This window comes from Polyodon spathula, chromosome 5, assembly GCF_017654505.1.
Source record: "Polyodon spathula isolate WHYD16114869_AA chromosome 5, ASM1765450v1, whole genome shotgun sequence".
NCBI classification, from domain to species: Eukaryota; Metazoa; Chordata; class Actinopteri; order Acipenseriformes; family Polyodontidae; genus Polyodon; species Polyodon spathula.
Window position 1 is genome coordinate 12,688,492 of NC_054538.1, and position 20,149 is coordinate 12,708,640.

Sequence of the window (20,149 nt, forward strand, 5' to 3'; positions counted from 1 at the left end):
ATCAAAAATATAAACTCAGCATTATGATTACATTGACAAGGAGATGTTAAGAATGTCTCAGTAGACCACCATGTCTTGGTAAAGCTTTTTTAAAGATAAAATAAACAAACAAGGTACCAAGGTATTCAGCTGCTATTATAATACCTCACTTGTACAGTATTATTCTGGCCTGTTAACCAAAATACATGTCAACTTTCATGTGGAATTCATGCTTAAAGTGCTTTGTTCCTGCTCCCTGCCCACTGCTCCCATCTTTGTGTTCAGAGATCAAACTTGATGAATCTCATGTGAAAGGCTCAAAAGGAAAGGAGAAGAGCAAGGATAAGAGTAAAAGCTCCAAGGAGGATAAGAAGAAGAAGCAGCAACAAGCTGAGTTGTTGGAGAAGCTAAACAACAAGCAGAAGGTCGATGAGCTACAGGTGAGTACTCTTAGTTGACATAAATCTGATAAAAACGCATATTATGAATATATAGCATTAATAAATTTTTACTTAATCATGTTAAAATTCTAAATATATCCTCCAAGTATATTTCTTCTCTTTTAGTCCCCTAATGTTTGGCTGTTTCCACAAGCTTAAAATACAACCAAACTTTATTTTAAAAAAAAGAAAAGACACTGGTATATTGTAGTAAGTTCCTCACAGAAAAACTAAATGTCAGAAATCACAGAACAAAGGAAACAAAAAACATTCCTTTAGGTATTTACCTCACTGTCCAATTGCAGTTCAGTGTGAAAAGAAAAGGCAAATAGTACTGTACATACAGTAGAAAGCAGTGAAGAATTGGTGACCTATATTCTCTACAAGAAGTTACCACATTAACCCATTAAGCAGCATTGGCCTCATTTGAGGACAGGTTACTTTGTCTTTTTTTTTGCAGCATTTTTACCTGTTATTTTAATTTTTTCTTTATATTGTTATGATAGATAACTGCAAAACTTAAAAAATAAATGTGACTGCTAATTCTGAAAATATAGTCCTTTTAGATGGTTTTAATGACGCCTCAATGTAAAATAAGAAATGGAAGCCTAAAACTGTTTTCCTACCCAGTGATAATAAAGCTCAATGTTCTACCTGTAGAGCTTCATGTCCGGGATGAAATTTCACAGGTCTCATTACAGGCACGTCTCTGACTGTCCTCAAAATGGGATGAAACTAAGAATTACATTTTTTTTTTCTGTGAAGAAATATTGATTTAGAATGTACCAAATTACATAAATACAGCTTGAGTTCAGATATTTTTCCAATAAATATTAGTTTGGTACTTAATGGGTTAAGGAATCATTGCAGCTCATGAGATGTGTAAGAGCCACTTGCTTGTGTCTGCATCATCCCAGGTGTACAACAAAGAACTGGAGGAGGAATGTGATAACTTTGAGGACTGGCTGCACATATTCAACCTGTACAGAGGAAAGATCGGAGATGACGATGACAACGTGACAGATGATGAAAGGATTGTTGGAAGATACAAGGCGAGTTTTATGTATACCATGCTTTGCCAAACTTGTCTGTGATTTACCATGCTTTTACAGTCCTTATACTACACTCTGCTTGCTCCGTACTTCTTTAATATTTTATAACTCATCAGCAGATATTCTTTGCCACGGTACACTGGTCCTGAAAGTACTGTGGTTGCTCTCAAGAATACAGATGATCTGTTGAATCGGTCACGCCCCTTTCAAACTCTGCTGCTGCCCATAACTATGCTGTGGGCATTAAACACTGCACAGGTTGCAAGACATCCAGTGGTTCAGATCCTTTTAATATATTACTAAATAAAGTGACCTCACCCTGTATCACCTATCAAGAACTGTACAATTTCATTTGGGTACTATTGGGTCTAAGAGAATTTGATCATAATCCATCCAATCTACATGTCCATCCTATAGACCAATTTAGATACTGCAGCATTAAGGTTAAAGCAGGTTGTAGTTGTTTAATTAATTTAACCAATGCTTACATGAAAGATTCATACATTTTTTTAAACAAATGGCATGTACTTGTGTTACTTCAGCATATAACTAGAACACTGTTGCTTCTAGTTGCAGGCAAAATACCAACATGGCTGGGAATAGGCAAAGAGCAACAAGTGCCATGACCCCATGAATATTGACCTGTGGTCTATCTTTAATGCAGGGCTCTCTGTGTGTATATAAAGTCCCACTTCCAGAGGATGTGACCAAGGAGGTTGGCTTTGACCCTAACTTTGGCATGTTCCAAGGAATCCCAAGCAACGATCTAGTCAACGTACTAGTCAGAGTGTACGTGGTCAAGGTATGTGCTACTTTTTCTTTTATTTCTATCGAAATCACTAATGTCACGTCTTATTCTTTAGTTGTACAAATATGTCTCTGTACATTTAGAATAAATTTAAATTACAGATTAACATTCTATTTTCATTTACAGGCCACAGATCTGCACCCTGCTGACATCAATGGAAAAGCTGACCCATATATTGTTATCAAACTGGGGAAAACTGAAATCAGAGACAAAGAAAACTACATTTCTAAACAGCTAAACCCTGTTTTTGGAAAGTAAGTAATATTCAGCTAAATAGAGAAAGAGGTCAAACTATAAAACTACTAGACTTGATAAATCTTGGTGAAAGATTCAAAGTTCTGAGCAGTATCATTTAGATTTATCATATGTAATTGAATTTCTTGTTTTTGGTGAAAAACCCTGTTGTAAGCAATGATTGAATTTAGTTTTCTTCTCTTTCAGGTCCTTCGATATTGAAGCCACCTTCCCGATGGAGTCCATGCTAACAGTCTCTATCGTTGACTGGGATTTAGTTGGATCTGACGATCTCATTGGGGAAACAAAGATTGACCTGGAGAATCGATTCTACAGCAAGCAAAGGGCAAACTGCGGCATCGCACAGACTTATTCCATGTGAGGGATGCGTCACAAAGACCTTTTACTTGTGCTCATGCTTCCATACCGACAGCTTAAAACCTCTTACTCCTGAGCCACCTAGTGGAAAATTGAAATCATTTTTCACAGCTCTCAGATGGTGGCTTGGTGGTGAAATCAATTTGTTGTGCATTTCAGTTTGCTAACCAGCTGGTACCCAGCATGTAGTCAGTAGAAAATGACTTGTTGAGGTGGAGAATCCAAAAATGATAACCATATGTATTCCAGTAAATTGTTAATTTTGAGAACGCAATGTAGTATGTGGTGCTCGACTGAGCTTGGGGCACACTTTCTGTATTAGCCTTTGCTGTTGTCCCCACTTACAACACTGTGTTTTGTTCCTAGCCATGGATACAATACCTGGAGGGACCCCATGAAGCCCACCCAAATCCTGGCAAAGCTCTGTAAAGAGGGCAAGGTGGACGGACCTCACTATGGACCAGTAGGGAGACTTAAAGTGGCAAACAGGGTGTTCCTGGGACCTAGTGAGCTCGAAGACGAAAACGGTACAAAATGTGTTTAGTCTGTTAGTTAACTTTGGTTTTATTGTAGGATCATGTTTCAAAAATAAGTTTCATCTGGAAACTAAAGTTAATAATACAGTGCAGATAATTAAAAAACCCATCAAAAATTCCCCTGTTAAAATGATAATTTGAACCTGTTTTTGTATGTACAGTGCTCCCCCTTTATATTGCTATAGCCTGGAGCCATAGTTAAGAGGCCGTGCTGTTTGTGTTCTGCCTTATAACAAGACTACTAGTGTTAGTATAATTGCATCATGGGGCAAATGGGAGCCGTGACCATACTGCTTTATAACCTGTTCCGCAGTATAACGATCTGCCTTATAAATGGGGAGCACTGTATGTATTTTCTATTTATTACTGTGCTTTTCACATATCAGCGTATAAGGTAGGTACACTGTTGGTGCTTCCTCACACAGTATTGATTATTTGCCTGCAGGGCTGAAGAAGCAGACAGATGAGCACCTGGCCCTGATTGCGCTCCAGCACTGGGAGGACATCCCTCGCGTCGGCTGTAAACTGATTCCAGAGCATGTGGAGACCAGGCCTCTCTACAACCCTGAAAAGCCAGGGATCGAGCAGGTAGGGTACCCTCAACCTGGGGAATCCGGGCTGTTTGCATTCATGAACCTCAGTAAAAAAATAAAAAATACACATTGGAATTTAATTATGATGAATTATAAATGAAGATCGGGGGGCAAGTTGTGTGTTTCTGTTGTTTATAGTGTGGTAAAGTCTGAGCAAACTGAATTTGTATAGCCTAAGTAAAGAATAATTAAATTGGACATAACTGAAGTCTTTAAAACCTTAAAAGGAATTGACTTAGTTAACACTAACCAATACTTTAAGCGCAGTACAGAAACCATTACCAGAGGACACGCCTTCACACAGAGAGTGGTGAGGGTATGGAATGGGTTTCCTAGTGTTTTTGAGGCAGAATAACTTTAGATCCTTTAAAACCCAAACTGACAAAGTTTTGAGATCAATCAGCTACTAGAAACTGGATGAGCTTAGATGGGACGAATGGCCTCCTCTCGTTCATATACTTTCTCATACTTTATGTATTTTGCACATATGAGTCCTGACAGTCCTATTGTTTGCTGTCTATGTTTAGTAATGCTGCACAGAATATTGTGGCTTCATATGCAAAAAAGTAATGATTCTCCCCTTACAGAGTATGTAAAGCTTACATGAGCTGATTTGAGCTGCATTTGAGTCTGAAGTATCTGAATGTTTTTCTGATTGTTCTGCAGGGGCGTATTGAGATGTGGGTGGACATGTTCCCCACGGATATGCCAGCGCCAGGGCCTGCCGTTGACATCTCACCCAGGAAACCAAAGAAGTAGGTTTCATGAGATCAATGGACTAGGAAGGGAGGTGGTGCAGGATCGCATGATTGTACCCAGGAGGGTGGACGTGCTCAGATCTTATTGAAAATAGGAAGTTTGATCACAGTCAGTATTGTTTTCCCAGGTGTAAAATTGTAGCCATGTCTCATAGAGTGGATACATATAGGGTTTATGACAAGGGTTGTTTTGTTTTTTTTTAGAAGTCCAGGCTTTACCATTTTTACCCCTCTAGTATTTCATCCAGGAAATGCTATATCCCAAATCTTCCCTATTTTCCATCACCTTGGTTACCCATTTTTTCACTGATTTCCAATCTTTGTGCATCCCAATATTGTTCTTCGAATATTTAAAATGATCATTGGACCCAAATATAGAAGAGCACAGTCCTTACAGGGCATTGTACAGCTGAGAGCCTTGTACCTCCTTGCACACACTTTGAGATCCCAGGTCGCTGGTCTTCTTGGCATCCCCTGGTTTTCTCTGGAGTCTGTTAAGAATTTACCTTTTTTCTTCTATTTCTGTTAAATAACTAAATAACTAAACAGAGTAATACTACAAATCACCTTTCAAGGGCCAAGTTACAAAATTGAAGTTCTCCCATTGAAGCTGCCAGTTTATGAATACAGGCCTGTGGGAGGGCAGGTTGTGTCTTGTTTACCTCTGAGCTTTTTGTAGGTATAATGTATTGATATGTAAGGGTGGACCCTTAATTCTAAATAGATGTTATTTTATAAAATTCCACCTGGCTGGTAAGTGTTAAATGTTTGTAAAGTTATTGCACTGTAAAATTTCTAACAGTTATTTAAATATATGTAACATTTTATCAGATATGTGGACTTTGTTCTATTGAGATGCTGTGTATGTTGATGCCAGGGCTTGTTGAATTAGTAGAGAATACCTGAGATATAGAACAAAAGAATTCCTCATGGTGTCGAGGTGGTCTGTGCTCTGACCTTGTGTCCCTTCCTCCTTGCCAGATATGAACTAAGAGTTATTATCTGGAATACAGACGAGGTAATTCTGGAAGACGATGATTACTTCACTGGAGAAAAATCCAGTGACATTTTTGTACGGGGGTATGTACGGGCACAGCAGCCCTTCAGTGTGCCTGAAGAGTGTGTAAATAACCCTGTTTCCTTTCCATCTTTCTGTTCTGTTGCTGTGCTGTGGTCTAGTTATGAGCTGTGTGTTATTATTTGGAACACTGATGAAGTAGTATTAGAAGATGATGCTTTCATGACAGGAGAGAAGATGTCTGACATCTATGTCAGGGGTAATGATGACTCCATTGCATGGCTCTTTCCCCCTTCTCCCCTTTATCATTTTAGCATTAACATTTTAGCTGGGAGATGTCCCACATGACATACATATATACATATATTTTTTTAACTTAATAATTGGTGGATTTCAAGTACTTTTTCTTAATCAGTTAGGGTTCACATAGTCAGAATTGAGTTGAGCTAACATACAGAATGAGAGAGCAATAGAAACAACTATTACAACATAACATCAAGCATAATAACCAAAAACCAGCACCAGTTTTATGTACGATATGTATACAATATTTATGGGTTTTTTTGAGAGACCTAAGTAGAACATAGTCAATAAATAACAATATAATAATTCCAAGCAATTATTATACATCCAAAGTGATGCAATATAATGTATACCGTAAACTTCTAATAATTGCCGGGGCTCAGATACTCGCCGGGTCTGCTGGCAAATATCGTACATTAACGTCGGGTCTCTATTAAACGCCGGGTCTCTGTCATTGTCATTGAAGCTGAGGAAGATGCCAGAGGCGTTTAATAGAAGTACACACACACACACACACACACACACACACACACACACACACACACACACACACACACACACACACATATATATATATACACTGAACAAAAATATAAAAGCAACATGCAACAATTTCAAAGATTTTACTGAGTTACAGTTCATATAAGGAAATCAGTCAATTGAAATAAATTCATTAGGCCCTAATCTATGGATTTCACATGACTGGGAATACAGATATGCATCTGTTGGTCACAGGTACCGTAAAAAAAATAGTACCGCCGTGAATCAGAAAACCAGTCAGTATCTGGAGTCACTACTATTTGTCTCATGTGGCGTGACACATCTCCTTCGCATAGAGTTGATCAGGCTGTTGATTGTGTCCTGTGGAATGTTGTCCCACTCCTCTTCAATGGCTGTGCGAAGTTGCTGGATATTGGCGAGAACTGGAACACGCTGTCGTACACGTCGATCCAGAGCATCCCAGACATGCTCAATGGGTGACACGTCTGGTGAGTATGCAGGCCATGGAAGAACTGGGACATTTTCAGCTTCCAGGAATTGTGTACAGATCCTTGCGACATGGGGCCGTGCATTATCATGCTGAAACATGAGGTGATGGCGGCGGATGAATGGCACGACAATGGGCCTCAGGATCTCGTCACCGTATCTCTGTGCATTCAAATTGCCATCGATAAAATGCAATTGTGTTCGTTGTCCGTAGCTTATGCCTGCCCATACCATAACCCCATCGCCACCATGGGGCACTCTGTTCACAACGTTGACATCAGCAAACCGCTCATCCTCGAAGGTGAGCATTTTCCCACTGAAGTCGGTTACGACACCGAACTGCAGTCAGGTCATGACCCTGGTGAGGACGACAAGGATGCAGATGAGCATCCCTGCGATGGTTTCTGGCAGTTTGTGCAGAAATTCTTCGGTTGTGCAAACCCACAGTTTCATCAGCTGTCCAAGTGACTGGTCTCAGACGATCCCGCAGGTGAAGAAGCCGGATGTGGAGGTCCTGGGCTGGCGTGGTTACACGTGGTCTGCAGTTGTGAGGCCAGTTGGAGGTACTGCCAAATTCTCTGGCAACAGCTCTGGTGGACATTCCTGCAGTCAGCATGCGAATTGAACGCTCCCTCAAAACTTGAGACATCTGTGGCATTGTGTTTTGTGACAAAATTGCACATTTTAGAGTGGCCTTTTATTGTCCCCAGCACAAGGTGCACCTGTGTAATGATCATGCTGTTTAATCAGCTTCTTTATATGCCACACCTGTCAGGTGGATGGATGATCTTGGCAAAGGAGAAATGCTCACTAACAGGGATGTAAACAAATTTGTGCACAAAATTTGAGAGAAATAAGTTTTTTGTTCATATGGAAAATTTCTGGGATCTTTTATTTCAGCTCATGAAACATGGGACCAACACTTTACATGTTGCGTTTACATTTGCGTTTATACTAATATCCTATATATATATTACGCACACACACACACACACACACACATACATAATTCATCACTTGAAGAAAGAAACAGGGTATAGGTTTAATTGGTGTGGTCTTATTTGCTTATCATTCATCTTGCTTGACATGAAGTCTTAAGGGAGTGGGTATTTGTATTCTCCTCTTGCATGAAAGCATTACAAGCATGGATCACTTGCATACACTTTTTATTAAACTCCAGATGATTAAATAAAAAGTGCGTATAGAGCATGTATGGACATTTTAACTGGATTATTTATTTGCTCAGTATTCAGAACACAATATATTCCTTTCTACATGCATTCAGTCACTTTGATTTAATCTCTGTTTCTAGCAGTATTGATTTAATCTCTGATTTTAACAGTATTGATTTCATCTCTGATTTTAGCACTATTGTCACATTATCATACAGCCATCCGCTTTGGTCAAAATCTGCTTAAAAGTCATCCTCATTAATAAAACGAAACAGCCCCTTACAGTACATGTTTGTTCTAAAATGCATTTCAGACTTTAAGAAATGTATTTACAAATGCTGTATATGGTTGTATTTTTATTATTTGCTTGTTGTGGATTCTAGAAATATAAAGACCATCACAATAGACAAAATATTACTGTAATACAAAAACGTAAGTGTAAATCAAACAAATAAACTGGTTAACTGTAATTGCTGCAACCTACTGCCGACAATATAGTTTTCCCAACCGAAATCACTATAAAAGTTGAAAATGCATTTTGACAGTCGTATGCTGTTTCCTTTTTCAAATGATTTCACCAGCTTGTCATGAAGGCTGGCTTGTGCATATATATATAGCAGAACTAATATCCTCTTCAGACTTCTCTGGGTGCCTGTGGAATGCATTTCGTACTGTGTGAGGTACTGAAGAGGATATAACATTGGTTTCTATTGCATGTTAATTCTAACAAAACAACTCTGCTGCATTGAGATTTACAATAAGAGCTGCTTGTCTGCATTGCAGTGTGGGCAAACAGAATGCATTTTAATCACTAAGCCTTACTTCTTAAAACAAATACATTTTTTACTTTTACTTTTTCACAAGTGGAAGTACTGTGTACTTACTGAATACATGTAAAAGCCAGTGTCCTTGTGTATGGAATCCACTGCTTTTCTCTTTAGAGACCTTATGTTCTTGATAAAGCTTCCTGAATAGGGGCAGCATGTTTTTACTGTAACTGATTAACAGGAGGATGGTCAGCTGTCTGTGTAAGTCAATTCATTTTCAATAAAAATTCAGAGTCAAACAACAACGAAACATCTGTAGATCAATGTAAATGAAAACATTTACAAAGTAATTTCCAAATAACCAAAAAAAAAAAAAATACATCCAAAAAAAATACTAAGCATATCCTGACTGGAGGTGCCGGCAATACTGCTCACGTATCTCACTGGCTGGAATCCTCACGTATCTCACTGGCCTCATATTTAAAGAAGCTGCAGAATAAAATCTCAGCCATATGGAATCCTGCGTTTAAAAATGTTACGGTCTCCAAAAATATTGTTTGACACCTGTCAGGTTGCAATACGCCTGGCCAGTGAGTTAGGGGTGTGCCGAAACTCCCACTTTCTGAGTAATTGCCTTTAAGAAATGTGGAGTTGTTAGTTAATTAAATGGAATAAAACGTGTTAATTATTCAACACAAAACAATGCAGTTCCTCGGTTTTCCTTGTTTACACAATTATTGAGCATTAGTCAATAACAATTCGACAGTATTATTTAATATAGAACCTGTCGTTAACAAACTAACTAAAACGTGTTTAATTTTAAACTTCTGATAGGAAATCTAATCTTTTCCTTAGTTTCTTTTGAAATGTGTCATCTCTACAGTTAACCACCGAGCTGCCCATTTATTTCGGTAATTTCCATGTTAAAAGCTGTCATTTTTGGGGGGCAGATTTTTGGGCCTGTTAATAACTATAATGTTCCTTAACAAACAACAATGCTGTTAATTTAAAACTGTATAACAAAATATATCTTTGGACAGCAATAAGTTTGTTTGATTGATATTTCCGGGCGTTGCCACCGCCAACAAATTAAAATTTGGAAGACTCCTTTAGTTCTTAGAAATGTGAATCGGATCAGTGGAAAGAAAACTTTACCACATAGACTTTCAATTGGCTGCCCGTTTATTTCGGTATTTAAAGCCAAAAGCTTTTGTACCTTTTTCGACCCAAATTTTTGGGGGAATCTGACTACTTTTTATTCATTAGCCTGTCAAAGAGGTTTTTATTGACAGTTTTCAATAAATATCAAATTATATATATATATACACACACACACACACACACACACACACACACACACACACACACACACACACACACACACACACACACACACACACATTGTTATTATGAAAAATGGAAATATATTATTTCAATAGAACTTAAATAATAAAATAACAACAATGTGTTTACAATTGTAGCATTATAACAATATAAATGACAAAATAATTTTGTTTTTTCCAAAGGCAGCATTATATAAGTTTAAATAACATATATATTGCAGCCTTACAGTGCGCAAAGAGTGATTGTGCAGTCATATCACTTTTTAGAAATTAGTTTTGTGTGATAGATTTTAAAGCAGATGCCCTTTAAACTGTTAGCAATGCTAACATCTTTATCTAGCACATATACATCAGAAAACTAGCGTCGCAAATGTTTTATCACATCATATACTGTATCTTCCAGTTTCAGGAACGGGTGTGTATCGCTGTTATATGTATTATTATCTGTGAAGTATAGATACAATAAATAAATCAGTTGTTTTGACCAGTACCAATCTGGGAGGGTTTCCTTACAACCCCTGTCACACCAAGAAAGAAAGAAAACCCTCATCTCATTCTCTGAAGCAACAGGCATCCGTTTTATTTTATTCCCAGCTATGCTATCTAAGTATGGGAAGTTTCTGTCAAGCACATTTCTTAGCGACTACTGCCATCTGCCATTGAAAAACCAAACTGCAGACTATAGGAGTGTATATAATGCTTATTCGTTTAGTCTAGCATGCCAAAAAGACGTGAGAGACTGCAAATACACAGAGAACCCCCGGCACACTATTCTCACAGGAGTGACAAATTTGGACTCGCTTGCACTAAGCAGCTGGGTGGTTAATTATGGGAATATTGTCCTGGGCAAAGCGTTATCTCTGATTAAGCTCCTCAAAGAAATACGTATCCCAATTTCCAGTGCAGCAGCTCCACTTTAAGGAAAGGAAAGGTCACGTTTGCAAGATTTTTAAATCAGTTGCATTTGCTAGTTTTTGAATACATTTTCATTGTCAGTTCACGGCCCCAGTCTGGCAGTATAGCATTAAAAATGTTAGCATCCTGGATAAGAGGAAAATTCACTTCCAGGCGGCTTTTCAAACACTCAAAGCAGAATGATTGCTATTGATTGGTACTTAATTGTAAAGGTGAGGTAAGGATAGCTTTTCTTGTTTTGAAATCAACACATTAATTAATAGGTGTGTTTTGATTTATTTAAAACCTGATGACAAATACTTCTTAAAGGCAGTTACTCTGGAAATATGAGTATCAGCACACCCCTACAATGAATGCGCTTGTGGAAACACGCCCTGATTTTTTTGTTATTTCCGGTCCCATCAGCTGGCTGAAGGGACAGCAGGAGGACAAACAGGACACTGATGTCCACTACCACTCACTGACTGGTGAAGGAAACTTCAACTGGCGTTTTATCTTTCCATTTGACTACCTGCGTGCTGAGGAGAAGATTGTCATGTCTAAGAAGGAGTCCCTGTTCTCCTGGGATGAGACTGAGTATAAGATCCCCGCCCGGCTCACCCTGCAAGTGTGGGACGCGGATCACTTTTCTGCTGACGACTTCCTAGGTATGACTTGGCTCTTCTAGTTAAGTAATGTGTTAGAGGGACTTCATCTCACAACATGGGGAAGGTGCTTACGGTCCAGGTTACCAGGCACTTTGACTAGAACTAGCAGGAGAAAGTTCCCCTAAGTTTCATTGGAGAATTGTGCAGGTAATTTGCAAACACTAGAAAGATACAAATGCTTGTGAGATTATAATTCAGAGTAGGCGTGCCAAAAATTGAAAATTTGGTTTAACCCTAAAAATCTGTCTCTGTATATTCCTTTGATTTTTTTTGTCACCCAGAACTATCTATAAATATATACACCAACTGCTGCAGATTTCAAATATGACATCTCTCCAAAATAAATCTGAATTAATGGTGGGCAGCAAACTGATTTCTTGGCTGAAGAAGCAGGTTGGGAGTTTGTTTTGGTGGTATGATATCATATTGCCTGCAGATTTCTAGGTGCCAGGCCTGATAGTGTAAAATCAAGAAGCAAAATAAAGCTGTTTATGAAAAGGAAAGAGGGAGACTACATTAAGAGACTACATGATGCCCATAATAATTATACTTGGCTGAATTTCTCCCTTTAACTTTGCTACCATTGTAAATGGTGAAGCGGCATCCTTGTTAAGCTTTTTGCATCTAAGTCAGTCTATCCAGAATATACTTGTATAATAGTATTTCTTATTTTAAATGATCTTTTCTCCTTGCAGGGGCGATCGAACTGGACCTGAACCGCTTTCCTCGGGGGGCTAAAACAGCAAAGCAGTGCTCTATAGACATGGTGCTGAAAGAGCAGGAGCTGCCTACTATGTCCATCTTCAAACAGAAAAGGATCAAGGGCTGGTGGCCCTTTGTAGCCCAGAACGAGAATGATGAAATGGAACTCACGGTAATGGAACACACAGGAATTCCCAGTCTCTGAATGTAGGAAGTGGTTATGCAAGCTAAGTTGTAATTTAGCCTTTTTCACACATTGAACAAGAAATTCCTAAATAAAACAAACAAAATTGTCTATTCCTATTGTGAAGGAAGATTTTTCCTTTCCTAAATGTTAATCCCAACTTTAAATAATATGATTAGGCACTAACAGTAAACAGTACTTTATAGCAAAGTGACTTTTGTCATCATCCTTAGTTGAGCTTGGGATTTTGTAGCCACTAAGCCACTTCTCCTAATTTAACATTGTATGCATGATTGTTCCTTTCCCTGTAGTGCACTGTGTGAAATACATTTGTGGGGTTATTTCAGGGTAAAGTGGAGGCAGAGCTCCAACTGTTAACTGCAGAAGAAGCTGAGAAGAGCCCTGCCGGTCTAGCCCGTAACGAGCCAGAGCCCTTGGAGAAACCAAAGTAAGTCACGTTATATTTGTACTGCAGCTCTTTTAATCAGCCATGAGCCACATGGTACAGCCCCACCCCCCACCCCAAAGGCCAAACAGGTGAAAGTTTTCCCTCCAACATTGTAGATAATTAATGTTTACATTGAAATCACAGGGTGAACATTAAACATATTAAAAAGATAGATACTGTTTGCAAATAAAATCAGTTTCGGGGTTTGTCCCAAAAGGTTCACTTTGAGATTTAGGTCCTGTGATGTGTGAATGGAGGTTTGACTTGACTATTTGCCTAGATCTCAGTCCAATAGCTTCCCTATGGGAAGCCTTTGACCATCATCTCTGTTAACTACATTGCATACGACTGAATACACAAGTGTCCAAGCTGCTATGGGTTTATTTATAGACACATGATAAGTCCAGTAGTAGTTTTCTAGTGTTTTAAGATCCTTCACTTTTATTTCTGTTCATTAATAAGGTCATTATTTTCTTCCTGGTATTCTTCTTCCCCACATTTCTTTTTTGTATCTTTTAACCGCTTTCCTTTCTGTTTCCCTTTTCACCACGTCCACTCTCCCTTCCATCTTTCTTTATATCTCTCCCTTCTCAAAATAAAAGTCGGCCGGATACTAGCTTAATCTGGTTCATAAACCCGCTGAAGTCCATCCGGTACTTCATCTGGCACAACTACCGCTGGCTGATCCTGAAAATCCTAGCCTTGGTCCTCCTGCTTCTCATGGTGGTCCTCTTCCTTTACTCCATGCCTGGCTACCTGGTCAAGAAGCTGCTCGGAGCCTGAATTTTGGAGAAATCCAGAGGGTAGCCCTTTCTCTCCCTCGATCTCTCTCTATCTCTGTCTCTCACCTGTCTCGTGGTTCTGTTGCTCCCGTCGTATCATGGTTTTGCTTGTTTTTTGTTTGTCTTAAAACAGGCAGTAACACAAAAGTGTAAAAACATTGAAAAGGGGAAAGCATTACAAAACATTAAGCTAGATTCTCAAAGAGAAAAGAAAAAGCGCAACTAATAACATTATCAAACCAGAAAATAACTCAAACATTTAATGTACAGGCTTGTATGTAATCCTTAAATAGTTTTTTGACTCAATTTTTAATGTGAAAATGATTACTTGCTGTTACTCCCTTGTACAGCCTGTTTTATCATTGTAGTTTTGTTTGCATTTAGTGGCTATTTATATGTTGTAACTCAACACCTGCTCTAGCTGAGGATCGCTCGGTATCCTCTTTTATTGTATTCCTGATTTACATCAATGGAAAGTTCATTCAAATGTCTGCCAAAGTATTGCATTTTCCATCATTTACATGTTTTCATATAATAATCTGAAGAAAACAAACACTGTATACAAAACCAAGGTTGTCCAGGAGGTTTTCTGCAAATATTGCCATTCCAAGGAACGCCTGAGGGACTGGAGACTGAGCGCCCTTTCCTTTGAAGGAGAAGCCGGTTGCACAGGCACCCACTGTTATGCCCTGGTTATGTTATGTCAAGGGTGTCTTTCTGCTTTGTCGCTTGTTGCTGAATAGTTGCATAGCTTACATCCAGTAGGTCTACTGGACCAAATTATATGTCAGGTGACCACAAACATGTGCATACATTAGGCTGAGTAGGGGACTTTCTGTTTTCACTTACATTCTCTAATTGTTTTACCAGTCAGTGCAGTATGGGATTGAGGCTGTGGCAGTTTCTCATCCACCTCAAAATCAATCTCATGGGTATCCTATAGCTGTTTTTCAAAAGTGGGGGAAGGGTGTATAAAATGTGATCTTCAATATTAGCTAAAGTATTTAATGTCTAGTAACCACTAACAATTTCTCAATTGTTTTTTTTTTTCTTCTTTTTCCTTTAACTTTCACTGCACAGCCGACCCGACACCTCCTTCCTCTGGTTCCTCAGCCCGCTTAAATCCATCAAGTACCTAGTCTGCACCCGCTACAAGTGGCTCATCATTAAGATTGTGATTGCTTTGCTGCTGGTGGTTATGCTTGGTCTCTTCCTCTACAGCATGCCAGGCTACATGGTCAAGAAATTGCTGGGAGCGTGAACGGGCAGCAGCGATGGGTGGCACCTCTCATCATCCTGTGCCCGTCCCTGCATTCCAGTCTTCCTCACCACGGACACTCACTGTGGCTGGAATTTCAGTTTTTAACATTGTCATAACCAAAAACATAACTACTTTTCCCTGAATAGATTTTGTACAAGGCAGTAACACTGCTCTCCCTGCACTGACTTTGGTTCTTTTTATGCGCTTTAAAAAAATAAAAAGAATTTTGCAGACCTAGCTACCATTTTCTGTTTACCCCAAACAACCGACTCTATACAGCTGGAAAGACCGCGCACAGGAATCAGCCTAGACTTGTAGCAGTAACGTGCTCTCTCCAGTTCTTGCACAACTTGACGTTCTTACCACTTATAGTACTTGGGCTGGGTTCTTATGCAAGTTTAAATGTGGAAAAATTGGTAAAGTTTCAAACAATATCATACACTTAAAAAAAAAAAAAAAAAATTTAAAAAAAAATGTTTACAGGGTCTGGTTTTGTATGTTGAAATGTAAGGTGTCGATTTTCCTTTCTGCTGATTTCAACACATGTTATCGGTATTTACATATTAATAAACCATCATTTCACTTCAATGGCAGTGCTTTAAATATAATCAGTAATGAACAAACATACAAATAAACACACATGATACCTTAAATCTGATACATTCCAATGTGTTTCTCCAATCACCAAGTGTGATTTAATCATGGCTAGGCCACTCACTGTATTTTAAGTTTTGCTTATCTTGTTAATTTTGATAGGGGTTTTCTTTTTTGTTATAGTTGTCATCTGAATGTATGCACAAGAAGCAATGTGATTGTTATTGTGGAAAGAAAGTCAAAGTGGAAAAACCCAGTTTTTCCGGTAGCAATGTAAGCGCGTTGGCATTCATTCTGCAACATCCTGTGTTCACTAAGCTTTATCACCTTTTGTATTTAAAGCATACACAAAACGGGAGTAATCGAACAAAAAAACATGTATTATCGTGGGAAATCTTAATGGTCTCTCAAGGGCCAGTTTCAGGCAGAGTAAAAAAAAAACCTGCAGTAAAACTCCCATATAATATTGATCGGTCATGGTTTGTGGTGTGCGGTTCCCTAGACAGACTTTGCTCTTGTTTGAATTGTAGTTATATACGATTTGTAGTTTAAGCATAATTTTGTTTATTTATTGATTTTATTTATGTATGTGATTGGATTTGGTTTGCTCTTATTTTTTGTTTGTTTTAAAAAAAAAAAAAAAAAAGTCTGTATTTATAATTTAGTTTTACAGTGTGCAATATTTGGTGTTCTATTTTGGCTGTTTGTCTGTATTAAATGATGATCAATAAATGCTTTGCCTGTCTCACAGTCACCCCAATACCAGTCTGTATCCCTTGCGAATCGTCTTTATTCTAGTCTGGAGAAACTACAAGCAGCCCTTACTGGGATTCCTGGCTGCCCTGCTGCTATTTCTGTTTATTGTACTGATGATTTACTCCATGTCTGGGGTAATCAGTGAGATAATCTTTAATGCTGGCAGGTAAACAAAGGGTTATCAGTCAAGGGTGTGCAAAGCTTGGGTGCCAGCTCAACAGTATCAATAAAACTAAATAACCTTTACTACTGGTCAGACTTTCAGACAAGGTAAAGCTACAAAAGGCATATCCATCATTCAGAATGCTTTTTCAAGAACGAACTAAGTAGATGACCACTACACCAGAACATACAGAAAGGTGTTTATTATGTTATTACAACAGGAACTGAAGTACTACTACCTTTACCATTGTTTGCAACTGTAATTATTTATTTGAACATTTGAACAGTGTGAGTAAAAGGAGAAGTGATTTAATGCATGAGAGAGATGTCCACTCTTTTTTGGTTTTAAAACTCTCATGACCATCGAAACAGCTGCTGAAAAAGCATTTCTTACCATATTATCACTGATATAAGTGTTTGCTCCGATACTGAAATGTGTGTTTAGCCTAATATAAGACCAGCGTATAGTTCTCTGCATATGGAGAAAAATGTCTACTCTATCAGCCATTTCACGGGGTGTGAGCTGGATGTATAAGGATAGGGCAGAGGATGCAAAAAGAGCAGTTAGTAGGACAGAGTGCCGCTGAAGGAACAGACTTAGGACAGGGGAGTGGCCGAAGCCCAGACTTAGAAGAGGGCCGATGGCCCGGGCTGGAAATTAGGATAGAAAGGTAGCTGCTGACTCAATGTGGTGTAGCCATCGCATCCCAGGGGTGAAGCCCAGCTACTGAAAAACATATACGAAGGTTAATACACGAAGAGCCAACCCTTAGGAGAGGAAATTGATCCTGGGGGCCAGGACTAGAATGGAAGTACGAGGGAGTCACCCCTCGGGAGAGTAGGGTACCCAGGCTTCTGTAAAAGGGCGCTCATTAAACCCTGTGATTGCCGTCCGAGGCTTCCCGCTGCCTGGGACCTGAAGTAAAGAGAAAGCATGTAGGTTAGTATGGGACTCAAGCACTGGAAGCGTAAAGCGGCCACGTCCCGAAGAGAGGAATGGATAGAACAGAGCCTCACTAGGTGAGGTAAGATAAGCACATGAGCTATGATAGGCCAAAGTGTGGCCGGGGGTCCACTCTGATTCACGGCAGTGAGAACCCCCCCTATTAGAAGAAAGGTAGGCGGATGCCTGCACCTGAGGACGGGGAAGTGAGATTCACTTGCCCCCCAAAAGGATGGACCCCTGGCTCTCCGCGAAACACCTGCACTGTGCGACAAATGACGAAGAGCACATGCCAAACATTACATATACAAAAGACTAGAAGGACAAACAAGAGGTGGTTAGGAATTATTAGTAGGTGTGACTGTGTATATAAATATATACAAATTATAAAAAAGTCACAGAAACGAATACCCGCTGCAGGGAAACTAGAAGCCTAAGAAACAGTTTATTCAGAACTTCTGAGAAGACCGAAGGCGGCTGAGAGGCAGATGGTCTCCATAAGTAGATCCTTGTAGGGGGAGAAGCAGCCTTTCTGAATAGTAGAAATGAGCAAATGGAGAATGTTCGTTGATACAGGCAGCGGGAGGGTGAGGCAGAGGGAAGGCTGTTAAGAATCTCACAGAGGGTCAGGTGAACTGCTGGAATGGAGGGAGAAGGCATAGACATGATATGGTAGTGATATTGGATCCCGGAAATGTAAGATTTAATGGATACTGAGGTGAGATGGAGAGAACCCTAGCATGGATGATGAAAGCCAGGATCCCATTTTGATTGAAGGAATAGGACGAATCCGGTTCTGGGAGTAGAAAGTTGAAGAAGCTGACCAGTCTGTAGAATAGGAAGCTCTTGAAGAAGGGGACGAGGGCTGCAGACGTGTAATGCTGAGCAGATTGAAGGAGGTTCCTTAGAGTAGGTTTCAGTCAAATAGCAGCTGGTGAAACTGGGGAGTCTGGAAGGGGGGACAGGGATAGAACTTAGATACTGAAAGTAGAGGCAGGGGGAGTGCTGGAACAGAGAGCTGAGGTGGCAGCTGAAGTTGAACGAATATAAGAATCGAGTGCTGAGGAACCTAGGTGAGGAACCTAGGTGAGATTCGAGGCAATAGCAAACCAGATTAAAATATGTAGAACGTGTGGTGTTATACTGCCGTCTAGAGGTTTTGACTGGATTTGAAATCATTGGCTTCAGTGAAGCAGGATAGAATATACTTGGTCATTGTGATTAAAAGTCTCTGTATAAAAACATTGCATTTAGATTTGAATAAAAAATATATCCGATACATGTTTCTAGAACGGTTAGTGATGTATATAAACAAGTTAACATAGGTCTACAAGACAAGCCTGCAGTATTTAGATTGTGAGAGCGCAGCAGCAGGAGCCAGAAGATTGCAGTACTGAGGCACAGGCTCACAGTGCCTGATGAAGCTGCCTGGTCACAATGGCAACTTACGACTCCCGTAGATACTCGATGAGGGTGTTGCCATGGTAACCATGGTCTGTGAGGCGACGGTGGAAGAGCTGCAGTACAGCAGTGTCGTTGGAGTATGTTATGAGAGTTTGTAATGGGCTTTGGTAGGTCTTAAAAATGTTGAACGTACCTGATGGAGGCCCAGGACAGGATCTTCTGATGGAACGATAAATTGTGCTGGCTGTGGGGGAGTGGCGCCTGATTGCAGGCAAAGAGTAAGGACAGATTCAGCAGACAAAGTTTTGTGGTAGATTTAAATAGAGCTAACTGGCAAGGCAATCACTGATGACGGAAATGTCAATGTATTGCCGGCGGAGCTTTGAAAGTTTAGCGAAGGGCCAGTCTTTCTAATGAAGACACGGACAAAGTTGAGTAACGTAGCTGCTGCACGGCGCTGTTGCTGGGCTGGAGACTGGATGGAGCAGGAAAGACAAATGTAGGAGCTAAATGATGAGAATAATCACCGGAGCAGATAGGAAAATAATTGATAATATCTTGGCAGCGCTGCCCAGAGAAGTAACCTGCAATGAAAGGAGCGAGGCAACAAAGTTTAAATATTAGCGAAGACATTAAGCTGAAGCACGAATGTCTGTGTTTGCTACAACGAAAGCACTAAGACAGTGGGAGTGCAGGTGAACAGGACTTAAATAGGGAATTAGAGACTAATTAACTTAGAGATCCCCAGCTACACGCCCCCTGAACTGCGCTATGCTGTATTAAAAGTGCACATGTTGATCTGTAAATCCTATTGTAGTCTAAAACCATCCAAACCCATTTTACTTCAATTAAACCAACAACATAACTAGATAGCTTTTGCTTGCAGTTGCACTTTCAAAGTACAATGTGCAGTTATTTGGTGTAATTCACTGCACCTTCACTGGGGGTTATGTTATATACTGTAGTATATTTGCTGAAATCTA

At 39.6% G+C, this 20,149-nt stretch overlaps 1 protein-coding gene across 4 annotated transcripts in view; it reads left to right on the top strand.

The window, feature by feature from the left end:
- The window catches only part of LOC121315571 (otoferlin-like), a 97,615-nt gene extending 80,954 nt beyond the window's left edge, over window positions 1-16,661 (top strand). For all 4 annotated transcript variants that reach the window (XM_041249778.1, XM_041249775.1, XM_041249777.1 and 1 more), the window contains 13 exons: window positions 265-419; window positions 1,337-1,471; window positions 2,136-2,273; window positions 2,406-2,533; window positions 2,721-2,891; window positions 3,258-3,418; window positions 3,873-4,015; window positions 4,687-4,775; window positions 5,760-5,858; window positions 11,689-11,930; window positions 12,626-12,804; window positions 13,164-13,264; window positions 15,127-16,661. In XM_041249778.1, the coding sequence (XP_041105712.1) occupies window positions 265-419; window positions 1,337-1,471; window positions 2,136-2,273; window positions 2,406-2,533; window positions 2,721-2,891; window positions 3,258-3,418; window positions 3,873-4,015; window positions 4,687-4,775; window positions 5,760-5,858; window positions 11,689-11,930; window positions 12,626-12,804; window positions 13,164-13,264; window positions 15,127-15,307 (1,922 nt within the window). In that variant the 3' untranslated portion in view covers window positions 15,308-16,661. The remainder of the gene's footprint in view (window positions 1-264; window positions 420-1,336; window positions 1,472-2,135; window positions 2,274-2,405; window positions 2,534-2,720; window positions 2,892-3,257; window positions 3,419-3,872; window positions 4,016-4,686; window positions 4,776-5,759; window positions 5,859-11,688; window positions 11,931-12,625; window positions 12,805-13,163; window positions 13,265-15,126) is intronic.
- The last annotated feature ends 3,488 nt before the right edge of the window (window positions 16,662-20,149 follow it).